The sequence below is a fragment of the Bufo bufo genome, chromosome 3 (assembly GCF_905171765.1).
Source record: "Bufo bufo chromosome 3, aBufBuf1.1, whole genome shotgun sequence".
NCBI lineage: Eukaryota > Metazoa > Chordata > Amphibia > Anura > Bufonidae > Bufo > Bufo bufo.
Genome location: NC_053391.1, coordinates 440188403 through 440204631, shown reverse-complemented (window position 1 = coordinate 440204631; position 16229 = coordinate 440188403). Strand labels below are relative to the sequence as shown.

The 16229-nt window shown below is 40.7% G+C and overlaps 1 protein-coding gene across 5 annotated transcripts in view; it reads right to left on the bottom strand.

Moving 5' to 3' along the window:
• Window positions 1–16229, bottom strand: part of LOC120995678 (interleukin-1 receptor type 1-like) — a 64610-nt gene that overhangs the window by 14261 nt on the left and 34120 nt on the right. For all 5 annotated transcript variants that reach the window (XM_040425028.1, XM_040425032.1, XM_040425030.1 and 2 more), the window contains 4 exons: window positions 12601–12844; window positions 10091–10277; window positions 6672–6840; window positions 884–946 (listed from right to left, as the gene is read on the bottom strand). In XM_040425028.1, the coding sequence (XP_040280962.1) occupies window positions 884–946; window positions 6672–6840; window positions 10091–10277; window positions 12601–12844 (663 nt within the window). The remainder of the gene's footprint in view (window positions 1–883; window positions 947–6671; window positions 6841–10090; window positions 10278–12600; window positions 12845–16229) is intronic.

The window sequence follows — 16229 nt, the reverse complement described above, 5'->3', positions numbered from 1 at the left end:
TTCAATTCTGCCATGTAATAGGAACTAAGGCAGAATTTGTTAAAGAAATTCCAGCAATTGTCCTATTTTCCAGAAATAAGATTTGCAGAAATCAGTGCACATGATGCAGATACAATGCAGATACATGTTCACACTTATGCAATGGATTTTCTGAAGCAGAAATTTCTGCGGCAAATATGCCACACGTACGTAAGTACATGCATGTGACGGCAATGATGGAGGTGGTGAAGGAGACAAATTAGAAGGGTCCACATATAGTTCTTTCACAGGGGTCTCTGGTATAAAACTGTCAAAAACCATATCAGGTTTAAATTGGTCTATTGCATGCCAAAAGGATGCTCTTTTGGGACATGGTTAGCCCATAGAAACCTATAGATACATCACATGATACACTTTTTTTTTCACTGGCCAGACGTATAGAGCATGTTGCTAATATAGATTATATTTGAATACTATAAATTTGTCCCAGAAATAAAATAAATTAAATGAACATGGAAGAGTAGCCTGAAACCACAGCTCTGTCTACAAACCTCAAATGACCCCCTTCCCCACAGATCCTATACAGAAGAGTAAAGAGGTTGCACCACTCCCTGTCCTCCTTCCACTGTGCAGGCTCTGCTGGGTGCTGTATGTAAGGAGAAGATATTCTCCCCTAGATATATTGCTTCTAGGGGCAATACCTCATCGATTCAGCTACCAAATGAAGCGTAAGACCGTTTTCACTCAGATTTGTGCCATATCTGAGAAAAAGAAACCTTTGAATCCCTCCATATGAAATCCGAGGCTTGTGGAAGTACAATACGTATAGGGTAGCCCTGTCATGTGCATGAGCTCTTATGTGGCATGTAAATACATGTTATTTTAAAAGCAGAGCATAACTCACCTAATTCCACATCTATGATGTTATTTTTTGGGAATATTACGACAGCTTCTGGTTCTGGTTGATCTGAAGAATAAAATATAAAAAGCTGGTTAATAATGCTTAACCCTTTATGACCAGGACATTTTCCATTTTTTTTAATTGTTGTTTTTTACTCCCAGCCTTCTCAAAGCCATAACTGTTCTGTTCCAGTATCTTGTATTGTGTATTGTATGCTCCTCTCTCTCTCCCCCCCCCCCCCCCCCCTGTTTTCAGGCTTGTAATTACAAACCGGATTCCAAAAAAGTTGGGACACTAAACAAATTGTGAATAAAAACTGAATGCAATGATGTGGAGATGGCAAATGTCAATATTTTATTTGTAATAGAACGTAGATGACAGATCAAACGTTTAATCCGAGTAAATGTATGATTTTAAAGGAAAAATACGTCTGTGACCCGGGCGGTCACAGACATCGCAGGTAAGTATAATGCTTCTAAAAATTGCTAAGTAACCATGGCAACCAGGACTGCAGTAGCGTCCTGGTTGCCATGGTTACCGATCGGAGCACCAGCGATTAAACTGGGACTCTGATCGGAACTCTCCGCTGCCACCAATGATGGGGGAAGGTGATTTTAATTAGGGGGGGAGAGGGGAGGCCGCACTGGCCATCAATGATGGGGGGGTGATTTTAATTAGGTGGGGGGGGAGAGGGTAGGCCACACTGGCCACCAATGAACATAATACTGGGGAGGGAGGGAGTGGGGCCGCACTGGCCACCAATGAGTTAAATACAGGGGAGGGAGGGGGGCCGCACTGGCCACCAATGAGTTAAATACAGGGGAGGGGGGTCTGCCTCCTGCTGCCTGGCAGCACCCAATCTCTTACAGGGGGCTGTGATCCGCACAATTAACCCCTCAGGTGCCGCACCTGAGAGGTTAATTGTGCGTATCATAGCCCCCTGTAAGAGATCAGGTGCTGCCAGGCAGGAGGGGGCAGACCCCCCTTCCCTGTATGCAGTCATGTACAAAGTTCTTAGTACAAACCGGATTCCAAAAAAGTTGGGACACTAAACAAATTGTGAATAAAAACTGAATGCAATGATGTGGAGATGGCAAATGTCAATATTTTATTTGCAATAGAACGTAGATGACAGATCAAACGTTTAATCCGAGTAAATGTATCATTTTAAAGGAAAAATACGTTGATTCCAATTTTCACGGTGTCAACAAATCCCCAAAAAGTTGGGACAAGTAGCAATAAGAGGCTGGAAAAAGTAAATTTGAGCATAACGAAGAGCTGGAAGACCAATTAACACTAATTAGGTCAATTGGCAACATGATTGGAAATAAAAAGAGCTTCTCAGAGTGGCAGCGTCTCTCAGAAGCCAAGATGGGTAGAGGATCACCAATTCCCACAATGTTGCGCAGAAAGATAGTGGAGCAATATCAGAAAGGTGTTACCCAGCGAAAAATTGCAAAGACTTTGCATCTATCATCATCAACTGTGCATAACATCATCCGAAGATTCAGAGAATCTGGAACAATCTCTGTGCGTAAGGGTCAAGGCCGTAAAACCATACTGGATGCCCGTGATCTCCGGGCCCTTAAACGACACTGCACCACAAACAGGAATGCTACTGTAAAGGAAATCACAGAATGGGCTCAGGAATACTTCCAGAAACCATTGTCAGTGAACACAATCCACCGTGCCATCTGCCGTTGCCAGCTGAAACTCTACAGTGCAAAGAAGAAGCCATTTCTAAGCAAGATCCACAAGCTCAGGCGTTTTCACTGGGCCAGGGATCATTTAAAATGGAGTGTGGCAAAATGGAAGACTGTTCTGTGGTCAGACGAGTCACGATTCAAAGTTCTTTTTGGAAATCTGGGACGCCATGTCATCCGGACCAAAGAGGACAAGGACAACCCAAGTTGTTATCAACGCTCAGTTCAGAAGCCTGCATCTCTGATTGTATGGGGTTGCATGAGTGCGTGTGGCATGGGCAGCTTGCATGTCTGGAAAGGCACCATCAATGCAGAAAAATATATTCAGGTTCCAGAACAACATATGCTCCCATCCAGACGTCATCTCTTTCAGGGAAGACCCTGCATTTTTCAACAAGATAATGCCAGACCACATTCTGCATCAATCACAACATCATGGCTGCGTAGGAGAAGGATCCGGGTACGGAAATGGCCAGTCTGCAGTTCAGATCTTTCACCTATAGAGAACATTTGGCGCATCATAAAGAGGAAGGTGCAACAAAGAAGGCCCAAGACGATTGAACAGTTAGAGGCCTGTATTAGACAAGAATGGGAGAGCATTCCTATTTCTAAACTTGAGAAACTGGTCTCCTCGGTCCCCAGACGTCTGTTGAGCGTTGTAAGAAGAAGGGGAGATGCCACACAGTGGTGAAAATGGCCTTGTCCCAACTTTTTGGGGATTTGTTGACGCCATGAAATTCTGATTCAACATATTTTTCCCTTAAAATGGCACATTTTCTCAGTTTAAACTTTTGTTCCGTGATTTATGTTCTATTCTGAATAAAATATTAGAAGTTGGCACCTCCACATCATTGCATTCAGTTTTTATTCACGATTTGTATAGTGTCACCACCAGACATCTGAGAAGCTCTGACAGACGTTCTTCAGAACCTCCCACTTGAGGTTTCTTTTGTTTTGCTTTAGTTTCCTCATCTCGTTAGCCTCTCTCAGCTGTCATGTAGTTGCACTGATTGCATCCCTTTAAATCCCTTCCCATACTGCATCACTTTGCGGTTTATACAACTTCCTGGAGTGTATGCATGCTGGATGCTACTATTGAGTCTTCTACAGATAAGTTTTGTTTATTCATTTGTATTTTCCTGTTTGCTGGATCCCAGGTGACCCTGACTCCCTCCGTATCAAGTGTAGGGAGCCGGTGGTCGTGTCCCCTCACTATTATAGGGTGTTCAGGGGTTATACAGTCGAGGTATGAGGATATAAGATCTTCTATCATTGAGAATTTTGCATAGGCTGAGCAGTTAGGGAGAGAGCCAGGTCTGTTGCAGGGCTATCCCTTTGGTTCCTTAGTTTTGGATCCAGTCAGTCGGATCTTCCTTTTGTGTCTTCTAGTTTGCTGTACACCTTCCGTGACATATAGTGTCCCAACTTTTTTGGAATCCAGTTTGTAGTTTAGCCTAGCTACTCCCTGTTTTCCCAGTGATGCCTTGCTCATTGTGTGCTCAGCTTCTGAGTAGCAGCATCCATTTTCAGAGCTAGGAGTTTATTGTTGGCATAATTATTTTACGATCTGGATTACCCTGCAAAATCTTGTAATACAATCTCCGGATTAAAAGGCTACTTGATTAACGCCTGGGTGTCTTATGCGTAAGCTGTGAGTGGAGAAAGTCAAATTCAACAAGTTACTTCCGTGCGCATAGAGGTTGCTCTACACAGGTGCGTAATTGTATATAGCTGACTTTCGAAACGCCACAATAACATTTCTATTTTTCCATTCAAATAGCTGTATTTTTTTTTGCAGAACAAGTTGTACTTTCTAATGGCATCATTTACAGTTGCATACAATGTAGTGGGAAGCATGAAAAATTCTAAATGGGTTGGAATAATTAAAAAACAAAATTCAGCCACAGTTTTCTGGGTTTTGTTTTTACGGTGGTCCCTATATGGTAAAACTGACCTGTTACTTTCATTCTCCAGGTCTGTATGATTACAGCGATACCACACACGTATATTTTTTCATAGCATTTTTATACTGACCCCCTATTACTTTTTTGTAGCTATGTGTATGGTGCTGTGTGAGGGTTAATTTTTTTGCAGGGTCATACACACCCCTTAATAGTATCAATGAAAAGTACAGTTACTTTTCATTGATACTATTAAGTGGTGTGTACAACTTTTTTTTTATCAATTTTTATAAAAAAAATATTGTGGGAGGTTAAGCGGTCATAAAACATTTTTATATTTTAATAGTACAGGCGTTTTCACATGCAGTGAAACCCATTATGTTTATTCTTTAAATTGTTAACGTACTTTAATTTAATTTTGGGGAAAGGGGATGATTTGAATTTTATTTTTATATTTTTTATATTTTAAAAATATTATTATTATTTTTTTTACACTTTTTTATACTTCCCCTAGGGAACTATTACAAGCAATCATTAGATTGCTTCTCACTTAAAGACTCCAATGCATTAGCATTGGAATCTATGAGAATATTACTGTGTTCCTATGGAGCCCTGCCACAGGCAGGCTCTTCATAGAAACTAATGTGCATCAGCCTCCTGTCACACAGGAGGACAGGAGCTGCTGCACACATACTCCAACTCTCCAATACTCACCGGAGGGAGCCACAGCATGACCAGGAGCCTGCTCTCCTGGTTTTCATCATCACAGATGCCGTGGCCACATTTGACCATGGATCTGAAGGGTTAAATGTCTACAATCGGCATTACTGCCAGTCGCAGACATTAGCCCCAAGTGTCTGCTTTTTAAAACCGCAGGCACCCGGCTATGGTGTCCGCTGCATGTGCAGGCAGGCGCCATATTTAAAGTCCCGACTGCTGATGTATATACACGCAAGGTAGTCTGGGAAGGAGTTAAACAGCACCGACATAGAGCCATGGATGGCAGATCTATCTATCTAATCTGCTCGTTGCAAAAAAATAAAATAACGCACCAAGAAGGAGTTGTTGAATTGAATGACACTTTTTATGTGTGAATGTAATGAAGATTTATGTAAGTGATTACAATATTAGAGTGAAAGGATCAGTTTATTGGGGAAAACTGTACAACTGAAAGGAGGTTCTAGTACCCTGTTAGGCTGCCTCTAACCTGGATATAGGATGAGATATGGTTGGGTATGGAGAAATACAGGTTCAGCATGGTATCCTGTGGCATTTCTCCACAGATGTTGCAGCTGGACCTGTAGATCCTTCACACTCAGAGGTTACTGAAGATGACATCCCAGCTGGTCTTATAAATGCTTGATTGGAGATAAATCTGGCAATCTGGCAGCAAAGCAAGTATCGGAATCTGGCAGAGAAACCCTTGCTGTGTGTGGGCGAGAATTATCCTGCTGAAAAATGCCAGCTAGAAGCCCAGCCATGAGAGGCAACACATGGCCGCAGTATGTACTGCACATATCACTGAGCTGTCCCTCATCACTACTAGGGGTGACTGTTGTATGTAATGGATCCCCATATCATCACACCAGCAGTTCGGGCAGTGTGTCGCTTCATAGCAAAGACAGGACTGAAGTGTTTACCACGAGACCTCCATACTCAAACCCGACCATAGTATAATCTCGAACAGAACCTGGATTTATCGCTAAAGACTATTCCAGACGATAAGTTTATTTGTCAATGAGTGTATGTATCTATCACTACACACACATCACTTGAATGGGAGCTGAGCTGCAGTTAGCCACTACACAGAGAACTGTGCTTCCAGCTCCACTATCTGTGTTAGGTCCTGCTGAAAACAGATGATCTGATCTTAATGACCTATACTAAGAATAGGTCATTAATATCTATAACAAAGAAACCCCCTTTAACTCTAAATTGAAAAATTCCATGGCTTGAATTATGCATGAAATATCTATAATCCCCACACATATGTCAGACATCCTAGAATGGTCAATGTAAGTTTTTCACATAAGGTACCATTCCCCGATTCCTTGAGGTTCTTTTATATTTTTTCCTTCTATGCAGTCATTTGATGAATACATCCACTTCCCATGTCAATCATGTTTGGTACTATATGTATTCATTTTAAACATCATGTAATAATATAGGTTATAAAATCATAGTTACCTTGGATAGTGAATTCAATGGCACGGGACATGTTATATGTTACACCATTGTACACAAACGACACCTCACACGTGTAATTCCCACTATCTTCACTGGACAAATCTTTAATAATCAAGTTTATAGTTGAAGTTGAGTAGCGCTTACTATCCAGATCCAATGGCTGGCATTCCTGTACATAAAAACAAGTTATTCAACAGAAAAAACAGAACATCATTAATGATATATTTCCCGGATGCTTTTTCATGATCAAATATGTCTAAAAGTATGAACTACCTATTTAGGCAGTGGAAGTTCCAGTAGCTCCCTCTTAGACCTAGAGAATGACTGCTATTAGTCTTTAGAGACCCTGGTCCACTGACCACAGCATCTCATAACTTCAGGGCAGATATAGGTTGTAAACTTTTTCCGCCCCCTCATTTTCATACCCAGCAATTTATGATCATTCTTTTTACTCCCTAATTTCTAAGTTCCCTGAAGATTCTATCAATACCGAGACAGAAACATGGCATGTTTGGCAGGATTAGGGTGCATTGGGGTATAGGTCCAAAAATAGGGTGAGGTTCTGGACGGGGTCGCATTCACATGTTACAAGGAAGGTGCTCTGTGGTTAGGCCTTAGTAGGGACAATTAGCCCCTTCCCTTTATTAATAAGTTCACACTAGGGATACTCAAGGCGATTCTCCACAAGGGACCCGACTTGGAAAGCCTAGAAGAAACAACTTTTGACTACCATCATCCAATAGACAGCCTGCAGTACCCTAATCTGATGAAAACTGCAAGCAGGTCATGGTCTAGAGTACAAGCAACGTGTACACCTTCTAAAGAAGACTAGTACGAACATCCAGACCACCAAGGTACCCTCTCTTGTTTATGACTAAACATGTCCTTCACCAAAATAAAGCCTATTTAGGCTAATAATCATTCTTTGTACTTATTGGCCCTCCAGCCTGCTGCTAAGGTGGAGACAGCCTTAATAAGGTTCATGGGCAACGTCCTTATTCAATTCTGTCCGTTACCCCTGATGAAGCCAGATTAGCTAGCGAAACATGTTGGGGGACAGCATTTAGTGTTTTAGATTCTGATGTCCGTGTCAGTTCTAGCAATTAGTGTAGCACAAAAATAGCAGAATCTGTCCAAGAGTGAACAGTGTTTGTTACATAGAATCATCTATAGCTAAATATATATAGGACGGTGCTGTACTGGCCTGCTAATACAGAGTGTGTGACGGCATGGGGAGTGCACCCCCAGCTGACATTGCAGTTACAACAAATATGCTTTAGAACTGACAGGGCATTAGATCGTTTTAACCCTTTCTCTAGCTCACATTTACTTATACCTAGTAATTTTTTAAACAAAGATAGTAAAAGTTAAGTTTTATATCCGGGACAAGTGAGGTGATTAGCCAAAATAGGCTTTATTTTGGTGATTTATATAAACCCTTCCCAGATAGGGTCGTGTCTGTTTATTGTAAGTTAAACATGTCCTTGTTACTAGAATCTAGCGTTGATTGATAGGGCAGCATTATTATTAATTATTGCCCCTCTCTCTGGGATGACTTTCTTTACAAACTATGAGTATTTTTTTATATATATATTTATATAGTCTGAACTGTGATAAGCTTTGGTCAAGTTGTTTATGTCCTGTAGCTTTAAGGCCGGACAGATTCTGTTCTTTCTGGCTTTCATATGATACATTGCTAAAGAATGCCAACCTTGATATAAGATGTTGTACATGCTTTTAACTATTAAGATGCTGTTAGTATGGTCAGTAAGGGTACTTTCACACTAGCGTTTTTCTTTTCCGGCACTGAGTTCCGTCAAAAGGGCTCAATGCCGGAAAAGAACTGAATCAGGTGTATCCTAATAAATTCTGAATGGAGAGTAATCTGTTCAGGATGCATAAGGATGTCTTCAGTTCAGTAATTTTGACTGATCAGGAAAAAGATAAAACCGGTTTTATCTCCAGCCCAAAAAAACTGAAGACTTGCCTAAATGCCGGCATTTTTTTCCATAGGAATGTATTAGTGCCGGATCCGGCATGCGCAGACCGAAAAAAAGGTGAAAAAAATAAATGCCGGATCCGTTTTGCTGTATGGCACCGGAAAGACGGATCCAGAGTTTCAATGCATTTTTCTGACTGATCAGGCATTTTTAAGACTGAGAAAAAATGGAAGGCTCAAAACACCTTAATGGAAGATAACAGTGGGTGCTCTATTCTCTGGGTCACCTACCCAGTATGAAAGTTATAGAATAAGAACAAAGGATGAATAGGCACAACCACTTTCTGGAGTGTATCCTCCACGTGTCTTCAGCGTTTTGAGAGTCCATACGAATAACCAAGTACCCGCACCTCTTGGACTGCGATACATGTGAGTAGGCATTATATGCCATATATATTCATAAAGCAGAGAGAAGGAGCGGTGAATGACTTTGTGCTATAATCAGGCATGGCTACAATAAGCATGGACACTTTGTGCACATACTAGTGAAGACTTATGTGACCACATTCTATGTGACATACGGATATAAGTGTCATACACACTGGGCATTTTTCTTCCTCATTTATATTTTAACATATTGGGAATTTCTCAACTGTCATATATTGCTGCTATATCTAAAGACTTTGGCTGCTACAACTCCACTATTTATCGATTGCGATTACATATTTTATCACTGATTGCTGTGATTTTATTATTCATTGACTATTTGCTGTGTATTGTTATTCATTGATTATTTGCTGTGCTATATTGCTATATACTACTATTTTAAGATTGCCATTTTTACTATATGTGTGTTTTATCTTTTGGGTTATTACACCATTGTGCTGAATAAATCTCGAGGATACACTCCAGAAAGTGGTTGTGCCTATTCATCCTTTGTTCTTATTTTTAAGACTGATCAGGATCCTGATCAGTCTTACAAACGCCATCAGTTGGCATACGTTTTGCCGGATCGGAACTGCTTGCCGGATCACTCTGCCGCAAGTGTGAAAGTAGCCTTATATAAATAAATAATCCTTCTACCGTCAATTGTTTACAAACTGCAGCAGCCTTTTCAAGTCAATGGGGAAGCTAACCATGGCTACTTTCTAGCACCACCTGAAAGCATTAGGCAGGGTTTAGACTGCATTTTAGACCCCTATTGGGATATCTGCTATTTCAATGAGGCAAACAAAGGATTCAACTTTGGAAGCTGATTGATCTGCTTGGCTTTCATCTTTCCTAGAGTTGGCCACTGAAGTAAATATATCCATCATGGTATACATTTGAATATCATTTTCGGCTATTCAGATGTATACACCCCTGACAGAAGTGGCCTATGTTTGAGATTTTCAGCTTAGTTATGCATTGGTTTTTAGTTTGTAATTCAAGTAAAATATATTGAATTAAATGAAATTAGAACATGAAATAATATTAGTACCTTAAACCATCTGACTTGTATGTTCTTGTGACTGAAATAGATGTCTATCTGTGGACATTCAATTGTAAGTGATGGAGCTATGAATTTTTCTTCGTTACGAAGCATTACTGAATTATTATAGCAGAGACCATCATCATGCCGAAACACTGCTACTCGTCTTATCTTCTTGATGCAATTTGTTGAGTTTCTATATGTAAAAGAAGGAAAACATTTGTACTACAAAGATGAGAAAACACCATATACAGGGAGTGCAGAATTATTAGGCAAATGAGTATTTTGACCACATCATCCTCTTTATGCATGTTGTCTTACTCCAAGCTGTACAGGCTCGAAAGCCTACTACCAATTAAGCATATTAGGTGATGTGCATCTCTGTAATGAGAAGGGGTGTGGTCTAATGACATCAACACCCTATATTAGGTGTGCATAATTATTAGGCAACTTCCTTTCCTTTGGGAAAATGAGTCAAAAGAAGGACTTGATAGGCTCAGAAAAGTCAAAAATAGTGAGATATCTTGCAGAGGGATGCAGCACTCTTAAAATTCCAAAGCTTCTGAAGCGTGATCATCGAACAATCAAGCTTTTCATTCAAAATAGTCAACAGGGTCGCAAGAAGCGTGTGGAAAAACCAAGGCGCAAAATAACTGCCCATGAACTGAGAAAAGTCAAGCGTGCAGCTGCCAAGATGCCACTTGCCACCAGTTTGGCCATATTTCAGAGCTGCAACATCACTGGAGTGCCCAAAAGCACAAGGTGTGCAATACTCAGAGACATGGCCAAGGTAAGAAAGGCTGAAAGACGACCACCACTGAACAAGACACACAAGCTGAAACGTCAAGACTGGGCCAAGAAATATCTCAAGACTGATTTTTCTAAGGTTTTATGGACTGATGAAATGAGAGTGAGTCTTGATGGGCCAGATGGATGGGCCCGTGGCTGGATTGGTAAAGGGCAGAGAGCTCCAGTCCGACTCAGACGCCAGCAAGGTGGAGGTGGAGTACTGGTTTGGGCTGGTATCATCAAAGATGAGCTTGTGGGGCCTTTTCGGGTTGAGGATGGAGTCAAGCTCAACTCCCAGTCCTACTGCCAGTTTCTGGAAGACACCTTCTTCAAGCAGTGGTACAGGAAGAAGTCTGCATCCTTCAAGAAAAACATGATTTTCATGCAGGACAATGCTCCATCACACGCGTCCAAGTACTCCACAGCGTGGCTGGCAAGAAAGGGTATAAAAGAAGAAAATCTAATGACATGGCCTCACCTGATCTGAACCCCATTGAGAACCTGTGGTCCATCATCAAATGTGAGATTTACAAGGAGGGAAAACAGTACGCCTCTCTGAACAGTGTCTGAGAGGCTGTGGTTGCTGCTGCACGCAATGTTGATGGTGAACAGATCAAAACACTGACAGAATCCATGGATGGCAGGCTTTTGCGTGTCCTTGCAAAGAAAGGTGGCTATATTGGTCACTGATTTGTTTTTGTTTTGTTTTTGAATGTCAGAAATGTATATTTGTGAATGTTGAGATGTTATATTGGTTTCACTGGTAAAAATAAATAATTGAAATGGGTATATATTTGTTTTTTGTTAAGTTGCCTAATAATTATGCACAGTAATAGTCACCTGCACACACAGATATCCCCCTAAAATAGCTAAAACTAAAAACAAACTAAAAACTACTTCCAAAAATATTCAGCTTTGATATTAAAGGGGTTATCCCATCATAATGATCACTGTTAAATCTGTTAATGATTTGACAGTGATCATTTTTGTAAATATACTTTATTAACAAATTCCCACCGATTAGGAGATAATTCATCCCTACTTACCTTATTGTTGTGACTCGGTCTCCCCTGGTTACGACCACCGCTCTTCCGCAAAATCCCGATGGTCGCGCTTGCCCAGAAGACTTCTTCTTTTCTCCCGGCCGGGCCACTCGCTGTCCTGAACGCGCACGCTGCCGCGCATGCGCGACGGTGACTTCTTCCCGGCCAGAATAGTACAGAGCTGCGAACGCGCACGCCGGCTCTGTACTATACTGGCCAGAAATAAGTCACATTGCGCATGCGCGGCAGCGTGCGCGTTCAGTCCAGCGCGCGGCGCGGCCGGGAGAAGACTTCAATCAAGATGAACCCTGCCCCCAGCCAGAATCCAGGAAGTGAACGCGCGGTGGCAGCAGGTAAGTATGAAACTGCTAAGTGGGATAACCCCTTTAATGAGTTTTTGGGTTCATTGAGAACATGGTTGTTGTTCAATAATAAAAATAATCCTCAAAAATACAACTTGCCTAATAATTCTGCACTCCCTGTATATATAACCCTACTCACTAGAACAAACATTTATCACCATGACCTAAATTATTCTTTAAAAATAGCCTAGTAAAGATATTAGGGGTTCCAATTTTCACTCATATTTGTGCTGTACCTTAGAGAAAGGAATCACTGAATCACTCCGTATGAAACCAGAAGCCTGTGGAAGTAGAATAACTCTAGGGTAACCCTGTCATGGCTCACCTGAGAATACATTGGTAGAATCCGCTATCTTGTAGTTCCGCAGGGATAAACTTTAGATATTGTTCATCCTGGTGAACTCTTGCTTGTCTGTCTGAGGTGATTTCTGTTTGTGAGTCAATTCTTACCCAGGTTACACTGAAATTATTTCTCCCAACTAAGTCCAGAAGTGGGCAAATAGCATACAGAGGCTCACCAACACTTGCATATTCAAGGTCGAACTCCAATCCTTCATCTATACAGATCTCTACAAGGAAAAACATATACATTGTATAGACATTTGTCATGAAAAAACACATTGACAGGTATGATTTTAATAAAAGTAAAGCTCTATTTTCAGTATATTTTGCATAAAATATGAAACATGTAAAACAAGTAAAGTTGTTCTGGACTGACTGTATTCCATCCTCCGTATCTTGTATATAGTTCAGGATGCTGAGCCAATTGAAAACTATGACAGACTAGAGAGCCTTTACTTCCTTGCTCTTTACTCTTGTAAACGATAGGTTTCTTTAGGTCTCAGGCCTATGAGAGGCTGGGAGCATGCTGAAGAAGTCACTATGATGAGGTCACTGCATTGCATCACCATTCCTGCCACATGTAGCAGAGACAGGAAGAGTCCACAACCATTTGTCCTGGGAACAAGGTTAGGTGAGTACCAGTTTTTTTTATTTTCATTGGTGCAAGGGTCATGAAATAGGAATACTAATGTGAGGGGACTACAAAAGTGGACTACACAAAGGTGATCATTACTATTGCACTGGGGACTCAAAGGGGGGCATTACTACTTTGTGTGGGCACAAAGGTCACTGTTAGGTGGTAACATTTACATAAAAAATGGTGGTAACATTTACATAATGTTGGCCAAACAAGCATCTCTCCTGATCCCACTGTACACGTACAGTACAGACCAAAAGTTTGGACACACCTCATTCAAAGAGTTTTCTTTATTTTCATGACTATGAAGGCATCAAAACTATGAATGAACACATGTGGAATTATATACATAACAAACAAGTGTGAAACAACTGAAAATATGTCATATTCTAGGTTCTTCAAAGTAGCCACCTTTTGCTTTGATTACTGCTTTGCACACTCTTGGCATTCTCTTGATGAGCTTCAAGAGGTAGTCCCCTGAAATGGTCTTCCAACAGTCTTGAAGGAGTTCCCAGAGATGCTTAGCACTTGTTGGCCCTTTTGCCTTCACTCTGCGGTCCAGCTCACCCCAAACCATCTTGATTGGGTTCAGGTCCGGTGACTGTGGAGGCCAGGTCATCTGGCGCAGCACCCCATAACTCTCCTTCATGGTCAAATAGCCCTTACTTTCAAAGTTTTCCCAATTTTTCGGCTGACTGACTGACCTTAATTTCTTAAAGTAATGATGGCCACTCGTTTTTCTTTACTTAGCTGCTTTTTTCTTGCCATAATACAAATTCTAACAGTCTATTCAGTAGGACTATCAGCTGTGTATCCACCTGACTTCTCCACAACGCAACTGATGGTCCCAACCCCATTTATAAGGCAAGAAATCCCACTTATTAAACCTGACAGGGCACACCTGTGAAGTGAAAACCATTTCAGGGGACTACCTCTTGAAGCTCATCAAGAGAATGCCAAGAATGTGCAAAGCAGTAATCAAAGCAAAAGGTGGCTACTTTGAAGAACCTAGAATATTACATATTTTCAGTTGTTTCACACTTGTTTGTTATGTATATAATTCCACATGTGTTAATTCATAGTTTTGATGCCTTCATAGTCATGAAAATAAAGGAAACTCTTTGAATGAGAAGGTGTGTCCAAACTTTTGGTCTGTACTGTACATGCTCAACTAATGAATGAGAGAAAGCGACTGTCTGACACCTCTGGTAGAGACTTATCTCCAACATGCACAACTCTCTTCTCCTCTGACATCTACTGTCAGGGGAGAGTTGGGAGGCCTTCATACACATTAAATGGTTAGACAAGCCCGCTGAGATCAGAGGATTTGGCCAGCATACATCAAATGAGTTTGATCAGCATTTGCCTCAGTACTGTATAGTGGGTTTCAGTAACAGTATAGTGATAGTATTTTTTAACTATGACTATTATTAAAAGTTAGAAAATATATATAGATTTTAGCTGTCATCAACACAAAAGGGGGCTGCTTTGAAGAAAATTAAATATAAAACATATTCTGGTGTGTCCCCTTGGCTACCAGAGTTTTTTGCGTTTTCGCATTTTCATTTTTCTTCCCTATTTTCCATGAGCCATAACCTTTTTAGATTTCCGGTCACATAGCTGTATGAGGGCTTATTTTTTGCAGGACAAGTTGAACTTTCTGATGCCACCATTAATTATGGCATAAAATGTATGGTTTTTACATCACCATATTCTGACCCACATAATTTTTTTATACTTATGTCTACTGAGATGTTTAGGGGCTCATTTTTCGTGAAACAATCTGTAATTTTTATTGATACCATTTTATTATACGGAAAGGGGGTGATTTAAACTTTTATATTTTTTATATTTTATATATTTTTTTAATTTTTTGTGATAATTTTGTGGCTCATATCTGACCTTATTAATTATGTTTTTTTATTTTTTGTTCTTCCAGGAATTTTATATTTGCCATTGAAAGTCAATTTTGCTAATTTCTTATCCTGGCCTGCCTTATCCTGGTGGTCAAAATAAAAATTGCAGCCTGAACACTTTCAGCCTCATCAGTGAGGCTGAAGGTGTTCAGCGCAAGTACCGATGCCCCATTTGTCCACACGGGGCATCGGTTTTTGCGCATTTAGAAGCCGTGACCTCACTTGGTCACGGCATCCAAAGCATTTAATTACTGCAATCGGCATTATTGCTGGTCACGGTAATTAGCCGCAGGTCTCTTCTATATGAAACAGCAGAGATCTGCCGGCCATGGTGCCCGCTGCAGTGCGCTGGTAGCTAAAGGGTTAACACTTTTTTATGGTTACTACTTACTTCCATATGCGTTCTTTCATTCTTTTCGTCTCTTTGCTTACTTATATAGCACCAACATATTTTACAGAACTATAGAGATATTATCATTACTTTCTGTCTCCATTGGACCTCACAATCTAAATTCCCTATCAGTATGTCTTTGAAGTGTGGGAGAAAACCCAATCAAACCTAGGAAGAACATGTAATCTCCATTCAGGTTTTGGATCCCAGTCCTTGGATCCCAGTCCTGCAAGGGACCACTGCTAACCACTCAGCCACTGTGCCTATGTGTGTGTGTGCATCTTCCTCTTCCTGCTTGGTTTTTTAAATGAGATATCTTTTAAGCGGCACTCTTTAAGTCCACATATAGAATAGAAGGGAACCAAAGACAACTAAAAAATAGTCTTTGCAACAATGTTTCTACTTATCACATTTATCACCCCTATTTTTCTACTCTTCCTAAAATACCCCCACACCCTTTGACCCAGCAAGGAACTATTTGCATCTTCCTCCATTCTACGCACCCTTTTGACCTTCTGACCAGATCTGTTTTTAACATGAAAGCTTTCCTTTTCAAAAACACACAGCCACATCATTTTCTCTCCAACTCTCATCTACTAAAACTTTCTCTGCTTCTCCTTACTGATGGTGATATACATCCCAATTCTGGCCCTCCCCAACAAATCCCC